Genomic DNA, 19,479 nt, shown 5'->3' with positions numbered 1-19,479 from the left:
TCTGCTTATAAAGTACTAATTTATTTGTGAGAGTTTCTAAAAAACTGGAAGTTTTCCATATAATGCCTGTTCAGATAAGTAAATGGTAGCCCCAGGATTGGTTACCATTTTGTGCTAACGTTAAAGGGGTACCTTTTCCTGCACATTTCCCCACCTCTTTCTCTTAGGAGAGACCTTTCCTTTCCTTCTCAAAATCAACTTTCACCGGGATAACTCGTTAATTGCTAATTAAGATCAGCAGACTTCTTCACTGCCTAGATGCTGGATGCTTTCCTCTTTTGGACAAACTGGGTGAAATTTATGGACCCGTGTATGCGCAATGGTTCAAGCATCTGTTAACACAGCGAAGGGGAAAACTGAAATGAATCGTGGCATGCCTTTCTGTTAGTCTGGAATGCTCCGCTGGCTGGCTTTGCAGATATTAGTGTCAGTAGATAGTCCGTTAAGAAATATGTTTAGCAGGCTAGATACCCAACGCATTGCTAACTTTGGTCTGCTGCCCTTGTTGTACCATGCATTGCCTTTTTAGTTATAGAACATGTTATTGGAACATTGTCACTCTGGTTATTTAGTACAGTAGCCATGCGGGGGGTGGGGGGGGAGTGAAATTAAGCATCTAGGGGGCTGGCGGTTGCGCAGGGGGTGAGCTAGCATTATCCATTCCTCCAGATCCCACAATATCAAGGCAGGGACCTGGAAGTGAATACCAGGGATGCTCCCACATCTGAACAGCTCATGAGGGAAACAGTACTGAACCCTTCAGATAAAAAATTCTACGTGAGAAAATCCAACAACCGGTTGCTAGGCTACGCAATTAGGCAATTAAGAATGTTTCCCCGTGTTTCTTCTAGCCCGTGCATTCAATTATAATTTGACATTAAATGACTAGAATCCATTGAAATTTGTCCTAGTCAGATTCTTAGCCTACGAGTTGTGAACAGGAGCTAAGCTATCATTGCAGGCCAGAACTAGCCAGAATGACACCTGGGGCAAATATCATGCCCCCAAGCCAGCCCCATATTTTATGAGGTGAAAAATTAAGAGTTGTAATAAACAAGTAAGGTAAAGGGACCCCTGACCATTAGGTCCAGTCACGGATGACTCGGGGGTTGCAGCGCTCATCTCGCTTTATTGGCCGAGGGAGCCGGTGTACAACTTCCAGGTCATGTGGCCAGCATGACTAAGCCGCTTCTGGCGAACCATAGCAGCGCATGGAAATGTCGTTTACCTTCCCACCGGAGTGGTACCTATCTATCTACTTGCACTTTGACGTGCTTTCGAACTGCTAGGTTGGCAGGAGCAGGGACAGAGCAAAGGGAGCTTATCCCGTCCCGGGGATTTGAACCGCCGACCTTCTGATCAACAAGTCCTAGGCTCTGTGGTTTAACCCACAGTGCCACCCGCATCCCTATAAAAAAATATAAATAAACAAGTACCTACCATTTTAATGTTTGCTTAAATTGTGGTAACATTACAATAACAACTAAATCAGGGACATGAGAAAATGATGATTCTTCTAATGTTTATTATTTAGTAGAAAATCTGAAAACATGATGTAGACTGTTTAATGGCATGCAATAATATTGATAGAATAAAGGATCCAAATTTTATTTATTTACGTTCCACTTTTCCTCCAAGTAGCTTGGTAGTGGGCATTGTTTTCGCCTTCCTCCCCCCTGCCATTTATCCTCCCACCAACTCTACACGGCTAGGTTGTGACTGGCTCAAGCTAACTCAGTGAGCTTCATGGCTTAGTGGGGATTTGAACCTAGGAATGCAGTTGGGCCATCTCCATCCTGACTCCAATCGATGACACTTGGTGCACAATATCTAACCTATTTGATCTGCAACCTGTGTAATCCAATTGAAGTCCATATTACGTTTTTTAGAACAAGTAAGCAGACTGACAGCTGCAGTCACAAGATTACTTCTGTCAGAAAGCCACATCCTTATCCTATTTCAAATACGAAATTAATACAATAATATCGCTAAAATCTAGAACTAAAGCCATATAATTCTATGAATGCAAGCGCTGAGTTTTGAAGGCTTTGAGAGTGAAATTTAGTCTACAGATTCATTCATTGATTAATAAAAACTGGTGCTCTTCACAAAGAAATACCAGGAATGGCATATATTTTCTTCTGTGATATGTCAACATGCATTATCCATCCCCTACTATACTCTGAAGATTATGTCTGTAGCACAGGGATAAAAATCTCATTACGTTGATACCCCTGAACTGGTTATTTTTTATAAAGAAGGTATTAAAATTTAGGAAGATGTGATGCTGTGCTTTCTGCAACGAGATACATAGATATTATAGGACATGTCTGTGGCTCCATACAAACAAATCAATAAAGCTTTGCAGTGACAAATAAGATTAGGGCTGCAGTTGTCAGCCTGATGTGAAGTTTAAGGCTCTAATGATAGCCTCGGTGCAGGTGATTTCCATTATACACTGAGCTGGTGTAACACTAGTAGTAATTTACTGGCTTGTGGATGTAAATAAAGGTTGTAGCACAATGCAAACTGAACTGGGGTGTGGAATGTGCTAGGCCAGCCCTGTGACATTTTCTTCTTGGTTGTGTTGGTCTTGGCCTCATAACTCTACCTGTTATGTACTGAAGTTCTCACACTAGGTACCGCTCCCCGGCGGTCTGGCAGAGTTTCCAAGCGCCCAACTTATTTAAAGGACTATGTTGTTGGACATGTAATACTGTCGGTCTAATGGAAGTAGGTGAAATGTAACCGATATGCTTTTGTGCCTAATTGAACCATTACGTGTAGTGCTGTATATAAGGAAACCATTACGATTGTAACTAACGCCTTATCTCGGTGGGGAGGGGTGTTATGTACTGAAGTTCTCACCCTGGGCCAGCAGGGGGATACTATAGATAGTTCAGGTCCACATATGCAAATAAGGGATCGAAAGTGACGTTCAGTGATTGGATAGTTACAGAAAATGGTTACTGTTGCGTTCTAGTGGAGCTCTATATAAGCAGGCTGGCTGAACCCTTCAGTTCAGTTCTGTTCTGGCCTGTGAATAAACAAGAGCTGTTTGAAGAATCGCTGTGTCGTCTCATATGTTCACCCACAACTTAACACTACCCCTTCTCCTTTAATCATCCCCGTTCCTCCCATCTGTTTTCACATGCATCTCTAGAGGTTGTTGGAGCAGAAATCTGGAGGGTCAAGCACATATTTTGCATTGGGACGACATTCCCCCATGGCTATCTTGCATTTAGTTTTTTGGCCAAGTTTGATGTATTTCAGGCACAGTGGTTTCCTCTCTGTGAAATATCTGCTTTGTCGGCTGCACCTACCACAGCAGCCATTTTGTGAATCTTCTTCTTTGGTGATCACTCGTAGCCGAGTAAGATTGTCTTCCATAAACACGGTTTTAACAATGAGTCCGTAAGTGACTGTGGAGGCCAATTCTGGATCCACATGTCCTTCCACAGTGGGGACATAGGTTTCCGCGCAGGAGTTGATCATGGTGAGGGTTTGCCAAGCATGCCTTCCTCTTAGTCCATTCCTCCCTTTCATCCTGTGTTCCATCATCTTCAATGCCTGTGGCACCTTTGGCAAAGGCTGTTCTCCAATTGGAGCACTCATAGGCCAGTCTTTCCCAGTTGTCAGTGTTTATACTACTTTTTTTAGATTTGCCTTGAGAGAGTCCTTAGACCTCTTTTGTTGACCACCAACACAATGCTTTTCTGAATGTGCCCGCAACAGTTGGGATCCTCTGGCCTAACTGAATCCCTTAAACCCAGTACAGTGGTACCTCAGGTTAAGTACTTAATTCGTTCTGGAGGTCTGTACTTAACCTGAAACTGTTCTTAACCTGAAGCACCACTTTAGGTAATGGAGCCTCCTGCTGCTGCTGCGCCGCCGAAGCACAATTTCTGTTCTCATCCTGAAGCAAAGTTCTTAACCTGAAGCACTATTTCTGGGTTAGCGGAGTCTGTAACCTGAAGCGTATGTAACCTGAGGTACCACTGTACCATATCTGATTCAGACAATGATTACAATCCAGGAACTATTCATCCCTTTTCGAGTCAGTGGATTTCCTCCAGCAAGCATATCATGCCTTGATTACATCAAATTCATTCTTCTGTCTTTCTTGAACAATATAAGTCCCCCTCTTTCAGCAAGGACAGATCTGGGGGGGGGGGTACAAGATGAGATTGAAGATCTAGAACCCGCTAGTCCTTTTTTTTAAAAAAAAACAACACCTGCCACCATTGCAGTCCATACTCCAACAGCACATCATGGAAACAAGCCCATATACAGAGTCCAGATGTCTAAATATTTGTCTTCCTATTGATGAAGCTTGTAACAGGCCACTTTCTCAAATGCTGCTAACTCATTAAGACTTGCAGCCCACTGCATAATTGGTGGTACTGTTCTGCCTTTCCAATGTTGGAGCACAAGCTGCTTTGCTATGGTAAGCTGGATTCCTTAGTATTGGTACATAATTCGTCAACATATTCCCCTGTTTTAACATTTCTACATCTCTCTGCCTTTCTTGTTTTGTGCATCTTGTCTGCTTGCAGACCTTTTTTGGTCTACTTCATTCGTATAACATGTACAGTATGTACAAAAAGGGCATCAGCACACAAAAATAACCATACAGAAACATAGAATGCAAAATCATTAAGAAGCAAAAGTACCGGTACTGAAAGAGTACCAACCACTAATACTAGTGAGACAGGACAGAACAGAACAGAAAAGAGGAAAAGAAAGGAAAGTTTGAAGGACACAAGGAGGAGACAAAGGGCTAAATAAATTCAATATTTCTTCCAAATAAAATCACACTTGGTTGGAATTAGGTGATTCATCATGTGAGTGTTCCTATAGGTCAAAAGAAAGGTCCCTGGTTGCAAATCCTGTGAGGCCTGAAATCTAGTGTTTTGCATGTGAACTCTTCCACTTCCTAGTTTTATTTCTCCATTGCTAAGGTTGGCCTTCAATACTGTGCCTCATATTCCAGTACTGTACTAAATAGCTATATAGACTCTACTTCCTGTCTCCGCAATAGTGATATAATAGCCCGTGCAACCTTTAATTGTACTCTTCTCCGGTTCGCACTCACAGTTCAAGCTACGGAGTTTTATTCCCTTTAAAGTCATTTTGTGAATAAATATTCTAACAATGGTGTTATTATTGCTAACTCCCTGAATCAAACCGTAGTCACATTGGCTTTTATGGGTCATTGCTAAAGTCATCACCAGTAAAGTTCTCAAGAGTAGGATTGCTAATTCCCTCTAAATCAATGTTTATAGGACTACAGTGGCACCTCGGATTAAGAACAGTCCTGTTTATGAACGATTCGGTTTACGAACTCCACAAAACCAAAAGCAGTGCCATGGTTTGCGAACTTTACCTCAGTCTAAGAATGGAATCCAAACGGTGGAAGGGTAACGGCGGCGGGAGGCCCCATTAGGGAAAGCGCACCTCGGTTTAAGAACGGTTTCGGTTTAAGAACAGACTTCCGGAACGGATTATGTTCATAAACCGAGGTACAACTGTATAAGTGTAAGATATAGGTTCATAGGCACCTGTGCACTGGTGCCTGAACAGATCAGGTAGCAATATCTAACTTTGTGTCAACAAGTCTTCTTACACAAAGCTGCTTTACAGTTCCTTCCTCGCCAGTGCAGCCCCTTATGACCCCAGAAAAGCCTCTATGAGGTTTTTGGGGACCCAGGAAACTCCCGGGATGTTACATGGAAGGGATTGCAGAAGGAGGAGAAATCACCCAAAATCAAGCGGGGGGGGGGGGGGGAGGGCAGCTCGCTTGAGCAGAAAGTTGTTGTAAATAAATATTAGCATGATTTCCCAGTATCTTCCTGGTGAGGTCTTCAATTCACTGAACACTTTCCCTAAAATAAAAAACAGCAACTTCGGTGAGGGCAATTTATATCTAGAAAACAGGATTAAGTGTCCTACGAGGCACCAGGTCCTCCTAACCCACGTCATTCTTCCACCTTACAGCCACTGCCACATCGCAACCCAACAGTTTTTAAAAGGTAATTAAAACAATTGGGTCAAGATCAGTTATACCTCCCATCTCTTGTTGTTATTGTTTAGTTGTTTAGTCGTATCCGACTCTTCGTGACCCCATGGACCAGAGCACGCCAGGCACTCCTGTCTTCCACTGCCTCCCGCAGTTTGGTCAAACTCATGCTGGTAGCTTCAAGAACACTGTCCAACCATCTCATCCTCTGCCATCCCCTTCTCCTTGTGCCCTCCATCAGGGTCTTTTCCAGGGAGTCTTCTCTTCTCATGAGGTGGCCAAAGTATTGGAGCCTCAGCTTCAGGAATTGTCCTTCCAGTAAGCACTCAGGGCTCATTTCCTTACGAATGGATAGTGTTAAGTTGTGGGGAACATATCAGACGACACAGCGATTCTTCCAAAGCAGCTCTTTATTTGTAAGCTGGAGCAGAACTGAACTGAGGAGCTCAGTCAGCCTGCTTATATAGAGCTCCACTAGACTGCAACAGTAACCATTTTCTGTAAATAGCCAAACACTGAACGTCACTTTTGATCCTTCATTTTCATACAAACTATCCAATCACTGAACGTCACTTTCGAGCAAAAGGAAGAACAAAGAAACAGTGGGGTCACTCAGAGGAGAAGATGGTGAAATGCAAACAGGGGACACAGAAAGGGCTGAACTCCTCAATGCCTTCTTTGCCTCAGTCTTCTCCGATAAAGAAAACAATGCCCGACCTGAAGAATTTGGAGCAAATGATTCAGCAGAGAAAACACAGCCCAGAATAACTAAGGAGATAGTACAAGAATACTTGGCTAGTTTAGATGTATTCAAGTCTCCAGGGCCATATGAACTGCATCCAAGAGTATTAAAAGAACTGGCAGATGTGATCTCAGAACCACTGGCAGTCATCTTTGAGAATTCCTGGAGAACAGGCGAAGTCCCGGCAGACTGGAGGAGGGCAAATGTTGTCCCTATTTTCAAAAAGGGGAAAAGAGAGGACCCAAATAATTACTGCCCAGTCAGTCTGACATCAATACCAGGGAAGATTCTGGAGCAGATCATTAAGCGAACAGTCTGTGAGCACCTAGAAAGGAATGCTGTGATCACCAATAGTTAGCATGGATTTCTGAAAAATAAGTCATGTCAGACTAACTTGATCTCGTTTTTTGACAGAATTACAAGCCTGGTAGATGAAGGGAACGCAGTGGATGTAGCCTACCTTGATTTCAGCAAGGCATTTGACAAGGTGCCCCATGATATTCTTGTAAAGAAGCTGGTAAAATGCGGTCTTGACTATGCTACCGCTCAGTGGATTTGTAACTGGCTGACTGACCGAACCCAAAGGGTGCTCATCAATGGTTCCTCTTCATCCTGGAGAAGAGTGACTAGTGGGGTGCCACAGGGTTCTGTCTTGGGCCCGGTCTTATTCAACATCTTTATCAATGACTTGGATGATGGACTCAAGGGCATCCTGATCAAATTTGCAGATGACACCAAACTGGGAGGGGTGGCTAACACCCCAGAGGACAGGATCACACTTCAAAACCACCTTGACAGATTAGAGAACTGGGCCAAAACAAACAAGATGAATTTTAACAGGGAGAAATGTAAAGTATTGCACTTGGGCAAAAAAAATGAGAGGCACAAATACAAGATGGGTGACACCTGGCTTGAGAGCAGTACATGTGAAAAGGATCTAGGAGTCTTGGTTGACCACAAACTTGACATGAGCCAACAGTGTGACGCAGCAGCTAAAAAAGCCAATGCAATTCTGGGCTGCATCAATAGGAGTATAGCATCTAGATCAAGGGAAGTAATAGTGCCACTGTATTCTGCTCTGGTCAGACCTCACCTGGAGTACTGTGTCCAGTTCTGGGCACCACAGTTCAAGAAGGACACTGACAAACTGGAACGTGTCCAGAGGAGGGCAACCAAAATGGTCAAAGGCCTGGAAACGATGCCTTATGAGGAACGGCTAAGGGAGCTGGGCATGTTTAGTCTGGAGAAGAGGAGGTTAAGGGGTGATATGATAGCCATGTTCAAATATATAAAAGGATGTCACATAGAGGAGGGAGAAAGGTTGTTTTCTGCTGCTCCAGAGAAGCGGACACGGAGCAATGGATCCAAACTACAAGAAAGAAGATTCCACCTAAACATTAGGAAGAACTTCCTGACAGTTAGAGCTGTTCGACAGTGGAATTTGCTGCCAAGGAGTGTGGTGGAGTCTCCTTCTTTGGAGGTCTTTAAGCAGAGGCTTGACAACCATATGTCAGGAGTGCTCTGATGGTGTTTCCTGCTTGGCAGGGGGTTGGACTCGATGGCCCTTGTGGTCTCTTCCAACTCTATGATTCTATGATCCTTCATTTGCATAACTATCTACAGTATCCCCCTGCTGGCCCAGGGTGAGAACTTCAGTACATAACAGATAGGTTTGATCTTCTTGCAGTCCATGGGACTCTCAAGAGTCTCCTCCAGCACCATAATTCAAAAGCATCAATTCTTTGGCAATCAGCCTTCTTTATGGTCCAGCTCTCACTTCCGTACATCACTACTGGGAAAACCATAGCTTTTACTATACGGACCTTTGTTGGCAAGGTGATGTCTCTACTTTTTAAGATGCTGTCTAGGTTTGTCATTGCTTTTCTCCCAAGGAGCAGGCGTCTTTTAATTTCGTGACTGCTGTCACCATCTGCAGTGATCATGGAGGCCAAGAAAGTAAAATCTCTCACTGCCTCCATTTCTTCCCCTTTTAGCTATATTGGCTATAGTAGCATTAAAAATAATATATAGTAGCTTTAAAAATATTGTGTGTGTGTGTGCGCGCGCATACACATACTCTATTCCTCCATAAAACATTTTACAAGGACAGGTCATATATATAAATGAAAAACTATAACGAAATCCTAAAAGGCACCTGCCTGACAAACATCTGCCTAAAAGTGCAATGAGATGTAGTGCACTTTAACTGAGGGAAATCTCATGCAGTTAATCCGCAAGGGAGGAACGGAGTTAATACGTGAAAAAAGAAAAAGCATATATATGTGCTATTTCCATATATATATATATATATATATATATATTTGGAAATTATATATATTATATGGCTATGGATATATATGTGTGTGTATATATACATGGTATATATGTATGTATATATGGAGATATATACATGGATGCTTCGGATTGTAAGCCTGTACATATCAGAAGGCCAGTGATTTTTGCGTCCGTGGACTTTTGCCATCGGAACGTTTCTTTCCGGAGGCGGCGTTTCCCACGGAACCTCTTTCCGCCCGCGCCCCCGGCTCTCCTCCGTTGCTCGGCAACGCCTCGGCTTGAGACGGGGCGAGGCGCGTGTGCGTCGCTGAAACCCGTCCGCCCGCTGCGCCAACCCCACCTGCGGCGGCTCGTGGGGCGTCGAGGAGAGCGGAGCCCCGTCCCCGGCTCCCGGGAAGGGGAACCATGCTCGGCCAGGACGGCGGCCTCTCGCTGACCATCGCCCAGATCGTGCAGAGGCTGAAGGGCTCCGGACTCCACGCCCAGCTGGAGCGACAGGCCCGGGTGAGCTGGCTGCCTCCTTTCTTCTCTCTCAGCATCCTTCCTGCCTCCTCGGTCCCCTCACGCCCTGCCCCTTCCTCGCCCTTCTCCTCTTCCTCCCCTCTAGCTCTTTTTTTAAATAATATCAATTCTCTATTGAAAGTATTTCAGTTAAAATAAAAGTGAGAAGGAAATAAAAGAAGAAAGAAACAAAAGGCAGCTTGGGGGAAAAACCCCCACTGTCATTCCAACACAACAGTCTGTAAATGAAATTATTGGGGGGGAAACCACTGTCATTCCAACACAACAGTCTGTAAATGAAATTATTGGGGGGGGGGGGAACCACTGTCATTCCAACACAACAGTATGTAAATGAAATTATTGGGGAAAACCCCCACTGTCATTCCAACACAACCATATGTAAATGAAATTACTGTTCTTTCTTTGTATATAATTTTTATTGAATTTCCTGTTTTACACTCTAAAGTTACTAATTTTTACGTCCATGAGATATTGATGACTTCCATTCTTCTCTTTCCATGGTTCATTTTACTTATTATAAATCCCTGCATATTTTACAAAAACGATACCATTCAGCATCCCATTATTACATCCATTGAAACTTATTTACACTGTTGAATTTATCTTAACGCTACCAGCATTTTTAAGTGTACACAATTTTCACCCCGATAATCCGTAAACATTTTCCAGTCTTCTTTACATGTGGTTAATTTTACATGTTTATTTTATTTTATTTTATTTGCCCAACACACAGTAAAAAAAGACAAAATTAACCATAGTGAAAGTACCATCAGTTGCACCTTACATAGAGAAATAATAAAATTTTCATAATCCTTGAACTGTAATGGTCTCTTCTTTATATTTCATTTTACATATCGTAAATCCCTGCATATTTTACAAAAACTATACCATTCAGTAGTCCATTATTGCATCTATATCTATATCTCCAGTGCTTTTTTTCTTAAAAAAACACATTTAGGGGTACTCTCTAACCTAACATAAATAAATGCAGTCACGAAGGTACCTGACTTTTTGGCCCGGCGTGAAGGTTCATAGCAGCTTTGTGGAAGGCATTTAGAACAGTAAAATGGAAAGGGGGGGGGGGGGTTGAGTTAACCACCCTACCTTAAAATCATGCTGAGGCCCCTTACAGCTTCTTTAAGTTTGTGTCAGAGTGGTGGTGGGCAAACTGTAAGGGATCTTAGCATGGATCTTCTATTTCACATCTCTTTCATGCTTCAGTCATTCTTGCATTGTATTATGTATCATTGTGCCATATTGGAGCTGGTGGACTGAGGCTGATAGAGATCTGTCTTGGCACAGAGGTGAGGTTTGATCTAGGAGTTCCCTGGTTTACCCCACAAGTGTAGATGGCATTAGTTTTCTTTGTCCTTCCTTCCTTTGTCTTGCCTCTTTCCTTTTTTTCTAACTTGATGCCAAATCTCCCCCCCCCCATCTACTATGCAGAACTGTTAATTGCCTTCCTTGACATGCTCATGGTGCCAAAAGACGATTCTGTTTTGCGTAATAACCATGTCTTTTTTTTCTTTTTGCAAGGATACAGCAATTCATTTCTCCTCCCCAAATTTATTTTATCACCTTTTGGCATCATTTATTTAATGTTAGTTTTGTTGATAAAGATGCTGAAAAATCACACTTTAGTTTGGCCCCTCGAATTTATGCAATCCCTCCCTCCCAAATGAAGTTCATTTTGCTATTTTTTTTTATTATAAAAAAATCCTTGTTATAAAGGTGTCGTTTCTGTTTAAATGAAAGATACAGTGCTGGAATTTGCTTTAAATACTTTAACTTGGAGGGCAGAGATAGAATGCTGGAAAATACGATAGCATGGAGGAAGGTCCATCAGCAGCATGGATGTTCCATTGTCAGAGGCAGTGTATGTCTGAACAGCAGATTTTGGGAACAAAGAAGTGAACAGGGTTATTGTTTGTAAGTTCTTCAGAAAAATCTAGCTGGTTAGTGCTGAAAAAATATAAAACTTAAGTATTTTTGCTGTGGGGACGCGGGTGGCGCTGTGGGTTAAAGCCTCAGCGCCTAGGGCTTGCCGATCGAAAGGTCGGCGGTTCGAATCCCCGCGGCGGGGTGCGCTCCCGCTGGTCGGTCCCAGCGCCTGCCAACCTAGCAGTTCGAAAGCACTCTCGGGTGCAAGTAGATAAGTAGGGACCGCTTACTAGTGGGAAGGTAAACGGCGTTTCCGTGTGCGGCTCTGGCTCGCCAGAGCAGCGATGTCACGCTGGCCACGTGACCCGGAAGTGTCTTCGGACAGCGCTGGCCCTTGGCCTCTTTGAGTGAGATGGGCGCACAACCCTAGAGTCTGTCAAGACTGGCCCGTACGGGCAGGGGTACCTTTACCTTTATTTTTGCTGTGAAGGATGGTAATAATTCCTTTTAATGTGCAAAGATTCTTTCAGTACTGTACAGGTAACTCGAAAATTATGCACACTTAACTTGCATACATTCAACTTTACACGCTTGCCTCTTTTTTCTTTTTTTTAAAGAAGGAGGGAGGAGGTGTCTACGGAAAAAGAACTTTGGCAATCCCACTCGCCATTGAACCCAATGTGTTTTGCCCATACACGATTTTGGCTTTATGGACTATCCCTGGAACCTAAGTTGAGAGTTGCCTGTATACTAATCCTAACAATAAGGGACACAGGTGGCGCTGTGGGTTAAACCACAGAGCCTAGGATTTGCCAATCAGAAGGTTGGCGGTTTGAATCCCCGCAACGGGGTGAGCTCCCGTTGCTCGGTCCCTGCTCCTGCCAACCTAGCAGTTCAAAAGCACGTCAAAGTGCAAGTAGATAAATAGGTACCGCTCCGGTGGGAGGGTAAACGGCATTTCTGTGAGCTGCTCTGGTTCGCCAGAAGCGGCTTATTCATGCTGGCCACATGACCCACAACCTGTACGCCGGCTCCCTCGGCCAATAAAGTGAGATGAGCGCCGCAACCCCAGAGTCTGTCATGACTGGACCTAATGGTCAGGGGTCCCTTTACCGTTAATCCTAACAGTGTTTACGCTAAAGTAAGTCACAGTGATTCTCCTGCAACTTATATCCCAAATCCTATCTTCTTATGTTATCCTCACAATAAGAGCACAACTCTTAACACCCCAGTGTTAATAGCTTGAGAGGGTTTGGATGACATGTTGCTGCTTCTCAACTGATAGGACAAGTTAGTTGAATACTGCTCAATGCCATGCCTAGTTTGATCTTCAATTATAATGATTTTTCTATTGGGAATTTTGGACTCAGAGCTGCAGAATATTAATTGCTATCCCTATTGTAAAGAAGTTTCTAGGTAAGCTTATTGTGATATTGATGGATTTTGAACCTGCTGGCTTTAGGCCCCAGTTCTAAGCTACCTGGCTAGAGGATTTCCAAGCATATTGGGTGGGATATTAATTAATTAACTAATATGCATGTGTGGATTAAGGAATACAGGAGATAATGAAATGTAATGTCTCCACTCGGCAATGCCATGTCAGTGCATTCATGGGAAAAGGGCATCAAACAATGCCAGCAGATCCTCACAAAGCTTCAGGCTCCCAGCCTAGTACCATATTGGCCTGAATATAAGCCTCACTTTTTCCCCAAATTCCAACCGTGAAAAGTTAAAGTGCGGCTTAAATTCGCAACCTTACAAAAATGGGCTTTTACAATACTGCTGCTGAAACAGACATACGGTAAAACGGAACGGGTGTGAGTGCCTGCAGAATTTTAAGGGAGCAGCTTATATTCGGGTACAGTGTACCTCGGGTTACAGACGCTTCAGGTAGCCTAGAAATAGTGCTTCAGGTTAAGAACTTTGCTTCAGGATGAGAACAGAAATCACACAGTGGGAGGCCCCATTAACTAAAGTGGTGCTTCAGGATAAGAACAGTTTCAGGTTAAGAACGGCCCTCCGGAACGAATTAAATTCTTAACCCGAGGTATCACTGTATTGTCTCCCCCCACCCTTGAATTTTAAAGGTGCGGCTTATATTTGGGCCAATACGGTATATATCTTTGGTCCAAGAAATTGTTGTAAACATATACGACTGGAGAAGCCTTAAAAGTCAGTTTTGCTTGATATGTATTTGTTCTCGGATGCCTCAAGCAGAAAAAACAGGTTTTCTTTTGTGTTCAGCTTTATAGTCATAGGGTTTCTTCTTCTTTTAATCTGAGACATGTAAATACAGGGTAACCTTTTTGAAGTTGAGAGAATATGTTTGGAAACATTATCACTAGTCCCCGATGTCACTGATGAATCTAAGCAACCTAATAAAATTACGAAGGTTGAGATCTAATGTAGTTTGAGTGGGCTCCCATTCACGCAGTGGGACTCTCCACCATCCTCTAGTCCCCTGTGCACCCCTAAAATCTGTTGGGAAGGGTTGGGGGGCCCTCAAGCAGATTCAGGAGGTACACAGGCTGGAGCAGGAAGACGATAAGTCCCTTTGCACAAGCAGATTTCTTTTTTTCAAGAAGGTGGACATTACTGGATTATCCCTGAGTAATGAGCCTTCATCTGCTAATGGTACCTCCAATGCATTTTCTGACCTGTTTTATACATGTTATATATTCTGTTTTATGTATGTTTTATATTCTTCCTTCAATTAAGGCCATTGATTAATTTGTGAAAATTTTCCCTTATGTTAAAATTAGGAGATACTGTTCTTACTGAAGAATTTGTCTAGTTATAGTAGCTGGACCCAATTCTTCCTTTAATGTGTTTCTTCTTAGCTTACTTGTTATTAATGTTTCATAAACATTGTAACTTACAGATGGTAAACCTTTTGCTGATGTCCCTGCAATTTTGTTTGCTATAGTTCACTACTTCCTTCTTTTAGTTTAGAGTGCTACCTGCTACCAATTTTAAGTCAGGGGGTATTTATTTACATGAGTTGCAATAAATACCTGTTATTGCTTTCCATTACTACAGCAGTAACTATTTACAGTCATTCCCTGCTCTCCCTCATTTGTCTCCTGAAGCATCTGCTATTAGAAGAATAATCTTTTTCTCAGATGAAATCTGCAGTGTAGAAAATGATAATATTTACAATACACCTTTATGTTGAAATTTATAGGAAATAACACACCCTGAAGCATAATACCTGATAAATTAAGAAATAAAGTAAAATTGTTGTCATTATTAGTTAGTTGCCAGCTGATAGATGCTATATGTTTACAGCACAAAACAAGTAACACTAAGTTGAGTACCAATTTGTGTATGTATGTATAAGTATGTATAAGAGATGGCTATTAGTAATGTATATGTGAAATACTTTATATATTTGTTTCCTTATTGATAGCTAGCAACATGAAGGACTCCAGACACTTCAGATAATCTTTGAATTTATTTCAGTTTTCTGATACTCAAAATTATTTATGTATGAGTGAGAGAGCTAGCTTTTAAAAAAAAAATCAAGCTATTTTCCATTTCATCAACTTAGATGTTTTTCTTAAACATGAAAAGTGCTCCCTTCTGGCACATCATTCTTTCCACAGCTAGGATGCATAATTTAATTGACAAGTGAAATCAGATGTCCAGGACATTCAGTCCTTTATAATATCTAATATATGATGGTTCACAACATTTACTGTCCTGCACTTTGTTTTAGTAGCTTACCTACTTAGAAACAATTTTGTTTGGTAAAAAATTGTGGATTGCAAAATTAGAAGGAAAAGTCCGGAAAGGAAACTGTTTAGATATTTCAGACATTTGATCACTTAACTTCAAATGGTCACAAAGATACAGACAGAAAAAATTATGGCCATAATTTCATAGGAGCCTTTCATTGCCGGTTCCCCTTCACACCTTCCATTTGATCAAAGTCAAAACATTCCTTTGACTTTGCTCATGGTGGCTGTGTTAGCATGTCATGTTAAGCCATAATTGATATTTAACTATAATTTAATGTGAATGAGCTGTGTGCTGGTGCACATTCATGATGCTCAGAAGTCCCTGCTTCACTCTTACCTTGCTCCTAGCCATAGCTGTACAGACGTTTACAAACCTCATGCCTAGGCTTGTGACATCTTGTGGAGTCGTTTATGATGCAGCACAATACATTTTGCAAGTTCAACATTTGCTATGCCTTAAGAATATTTAGGGTATTGTTTCCCAATATATCTATAGCTGTTTCTATTAAAATTTTATTTTTTTAATTTTTCTAAAGAATGCTTACACTTCTGACTTTTTTTTTTTAATCTTTTATGTTAGCTCAGTCTACACAATCCAGAAATTAAGCTAGAATCTTTGAAGGAAGATATTAAGGAATTTCTGAAGACATCAGGTTTGTTCTTTAGTTTGTTACCTTTTAAAGTCTTTTAAGGAAACATAGCCAGACGGGCGGGGTATAAATAATAATAATAATAATAATAATAATAATATAGCCTGACTCACTGCTGAATATTGGGGCAGCATCCACGTACTTGCAGCTTGCTTTACCCCTGTATTGTAAATAAATTTGCCAGTGTTACTGGCACACAAATCTTGACTACTCACTTACAGCAAGAGTAAACACCTGAACTAGGGACGCGGGTGGCGCTGTGGGTAAAAGCCTCAGCGCCTAGGGCTTGCCGATCGAAAGGTCGGCAGTTTGAATCCCCGCAGCGGGGTGCGCTCCCGTTGTTCGGTCCCAGCGCCTGCCAACCTAGCAGTTCGAAAGCACTCCCGGGTGCAAGTAGATAAATAGGGACTGCTTACTAGCGGGAAGGTAAACGGTGTTTCCGTGTGCGGCTCTGGCTCGCCAGAGCAGCGATGTCACACTGGCCACGTGACCCGGAAGTGTCTTCGGACAGCGCTGGCCCCCGGCCTCTTGAGTGAGTCTGTCAAGACTGGCCTGTACGGGCAGGGGTACCTTTACCTTTACCTTTAAACACCTGAAAGGAAAAACAAACAGCCAGGTTTTTTCCAGTTTCCAAGCTGCCAGTGGCAGACCTTGGGGTCTCAGATTTTAGCGGCAGCCTCTCATCTTCCAGTCTACTTCATAGTTGTGGCGCCCTCAAGGCTCTGTGCCCAGTGCGACCAAACCAGTCACTCGCCCCTAAATCCGACTCTGGAGCTCCTCTGCCTGCCTGCTCACTTGTACAGTCTTTTAGCCATGTAGCTTTGTGCTGAGGCAGATGGTTTGCATGCTAACAGTATGCGCTGATGTCATGTGCAGTGAGGGCCACAACCTTGAGTTGGAATCCCATTCATTTACTTAGAAGTACCGTATTTTTCGCTCTATAGGACGTACCGGACCATAGGACGCACCGGACCATAGGAGGGGGAGAACGGGGGGGGGGAATTCTCCCCCTCTCTGCTCAGCACCCCTTCAGCGAAGCGGCAGGAGAAACGGAGCCCCTTCCATTTCTCCTCCCGCTTCACTGAAGGGGCGCTGCGCAGCTCTCCCTCTCTGTGCAACGCCCCTTCAGCAAAGCGGGAGGAGAAATGGAGCCCCTTCCATTTCTCCTCCCGCTTCGCTGAAGGGGTGCTGCGCAGAGAGGGAAAACTGTGCAGCACCTCTCCAGCGAAGCGAAGCCTGGAGAGCAAGAGGGATCAGTGTGCACCGACCCCTCTCTCTCTCCAGGGTTCAGGTGGCTATCCGCAAGCCTTTGGAGCACAGCGGGAACTCCTGCTGCGCTCCAAAGGCTTGCGGATAGCTGCCTGAAGCCCCCAGAGCGCAGCTGGAGTTCCCGCTGCGCTCTGGGGGCTTCAGGCGGCTTAGGCAAAATCAACGCGAAGCCAAGGAGCGCAGGGGGAGCTCTCCCTCTGCGCTTCGGAGGCTTCGCGTTGCTATCGCTGAAGCCAAGGAGCCTGCATTCGCTCCATAAGACGCACACACATTTCCCCTTAATTTTTGAAGGGGAAAAGGTGCGTCTTATACAGCGAAAAATACGGTAAATTCTGTGGGTGCAAGGGAGCTTATCTGCTGAGCAAATGTGTTTAGGATTGGGGTTTTAGTCTGCAATCTATAAAACAAATACTATGGGGTAGTACTGTTAAACAATTTTGGAATAAATGAGCAGGGGGCTTGTGCTTTTAGAGTGCTTTTGGTAGTGGAAGCTCTGTATGCTTACTTCACTTCAAAGATTTTTACTCCCAAGTGCACATAGTAGTTTGATGGTATTTTTTTATAATATGTGTTCCTCTAACTTTCATTTTCTAACCTCTTATTTTACCAGGATGGGAAAAGAAGCTGCAAAATGCTGTTTATAGTGAACTCAGTGTGTGAGTTTGTTTTTGTCTGCATTTTTAGAGATGGGGCATAGTCTTTCTTGTCTTCCTATTTGCATGCATTATTTGTAATATCACTTAATGTGTACATCAAAGAAGGCCCTCCAGATACTTTTTCGATCTGCAATGGATTATAATTTTTGCTTTGTGTAGAGAATGCCACAGAAATGAATAGGGAAATGGTACAAAAGAGACATACTGCTTTTTTGTTTTATCCATCTTAATAAAAGTAGAGATGGTTTTGCTGGCGGATGAAAGGTTGGTCTCTAATTCAGTGTATTTTGATGAAGTCTGGCTGTAATAGTAGTGTCCAATCAGACTTTGTTTAGCCAATTTATTCCCTATTAAATGGCTCCTATTTTGTCACTCTATAGCTTTTATTTATGTAGCCCAATTATAGCACCACAAGCTTCACTCTGAAGCTTGAAATGTTCTCAGTATTAAGTGAGAGGATACCGCAGAGGTTTTGGAGTTATCTTTCACTTAATGCTGGAAGAGTTTTTCAGCCTTGAGGGAGGGGTGGGGCTAGCTGAGAGTTGGGTGTAAGCAATGTTACAGTTGTTGTGGGGAGAAAAGGACAATTGCACCCTAACATCTTAGCGGGGGGGGGGGGGATATGTTTCCCAAGTCAAACAACCTGGCAATCTCAGATGTCTAGTGGCCTGGTACTATGGCTTGATGTGTTAGGAAATATATACTGAATAGTCATGACTCGAACCAGCCATAGGCAAACTCGGACCTCCAGATGTTTTTGGGACTACAACTCCCATCATCCCTAGTTAACAGGACCAGTGGTCAGGGATGATGGGAATTGTAGTCTCAAAACATTGGAGGGCCGAGTTTGCATATGCCTGACTTGAACCATGGTATTAGACTTGCTTTGTTTGAACATAATTCTGACAGAGTACCAGGAGAATCTTTTAGTGATGGAGTAAGAAATAAATCCACTCCCTGCCTCCCCTTTCAAGTACGGTATGTTTTGCTGTTTTAAGTTTTTTTTAATGGCTATGCAATCCAAAAAAGGCTGGAATTATCTGGTATTATGACTGTGCATGTGTCTGAGTGGCCCATTGTGGGTTTGTTTTTCCAGTAAATTATTATATTTTGCTCAACGCAGAGTTAAGTAATGGGATGTAGTAATGTTTCACAAGGCTGGTGGCCGTGAATTGAGGATGATTGCTTGTTATCTCATTAGTGTCTCTGAAAATGATTGTGGTGGTGATGCACTCAATCTTTTAGCATTAACTCTGAAGAGAGAATCAAAGTAATAAATGGAGTAAAAACAAAACCTGTTGTTGATTTCTTCCTCAAGGTTCCCTTTACCATGCCACCCATCAGCCCCTCCTGAACACACCAAAGAATCTTTGGCTTACATGAGGAAAGCCCAGGTTTGCTGTGATTTAATTTTATTATTTGTATTTAAGTATTGTCATACATACTGTATTTGTATACAGTTTTAACAGGGATGTGGGTGGCGCTGTGGTCTAAACCACTGAGCCTCTTGGGTTTGCCAATCAGAAGGTCGGCGGTTCAAATCCCCACGATGGGGCGAGCTCCCTTTGCTCTGTCCCAGCTCCTGCCAACCTAGCAGTTTAAAAGCACGTCAAAGTGCAAGTAGATAAATAGGTACCGCTATGGCGGGAAGGTAAACAGCATTTTCATGTGCTCTGGTTTCCGCCATGGTGCCCTGTTGCGCCAG

General features: G+C 43.0%; 1 protein-coding gene across 2 annotated transcripts in view; it reads left to right on the top strand.

Annotated features, from left to right (window-relative positions):
• The first annotated feature begins 9,343 nt into the window (after window positions 1-9,343).
• Window positions 9,344-19,479, top strand: part of TBC1D19 (TBC1 domain family member 19) — a 73,393-nt gene continuing 63,257 nt past the window's right edge. For both annotated transcript variants that reach the window (XR_014515371.1, XM_083458335.1), the window contains exons 1-4: window positions 9,344-9,560; window positions 15,780-15,852; window positions 17,729-17,774; window positions 19,093-19,168. Coding sequence is in view for 1 of the 2 variants with exons in the window: in XM_083458335.1 (XP_083314461.1) it covers window positions 9,462-9,560; window positions 15,780-15,852; window positions 17,729-17,774; window positions 19,093-19,168 (294 nt within the window). In the remaining variant the exon portion in view is untranslated. The remainder of the gene's footprint in view (window positions 9,561-15,779; window positions 15,853-17,728; window positions 17,775-19,092; window positions 19,169-19,479) is intronic.

The sequence above is a fragment of the Podarcis tiliguerta genome, assembly GCF_965153285.1.
Source record: "Podarcis tiliguerta genome assembly, chromosome: 9".
Lineage (NCBI taxonomy): Eukaryota > Metazoa > Chordata > Lepidosauria > Squamata > Lacertidae > Podarcis > Podarcis tiliguerta.
The sequence above is the reverse complement of the archived record's forward strand: the minus strand, read 5'-3'. Positions and strand labels throughout refer to the sequence as shown.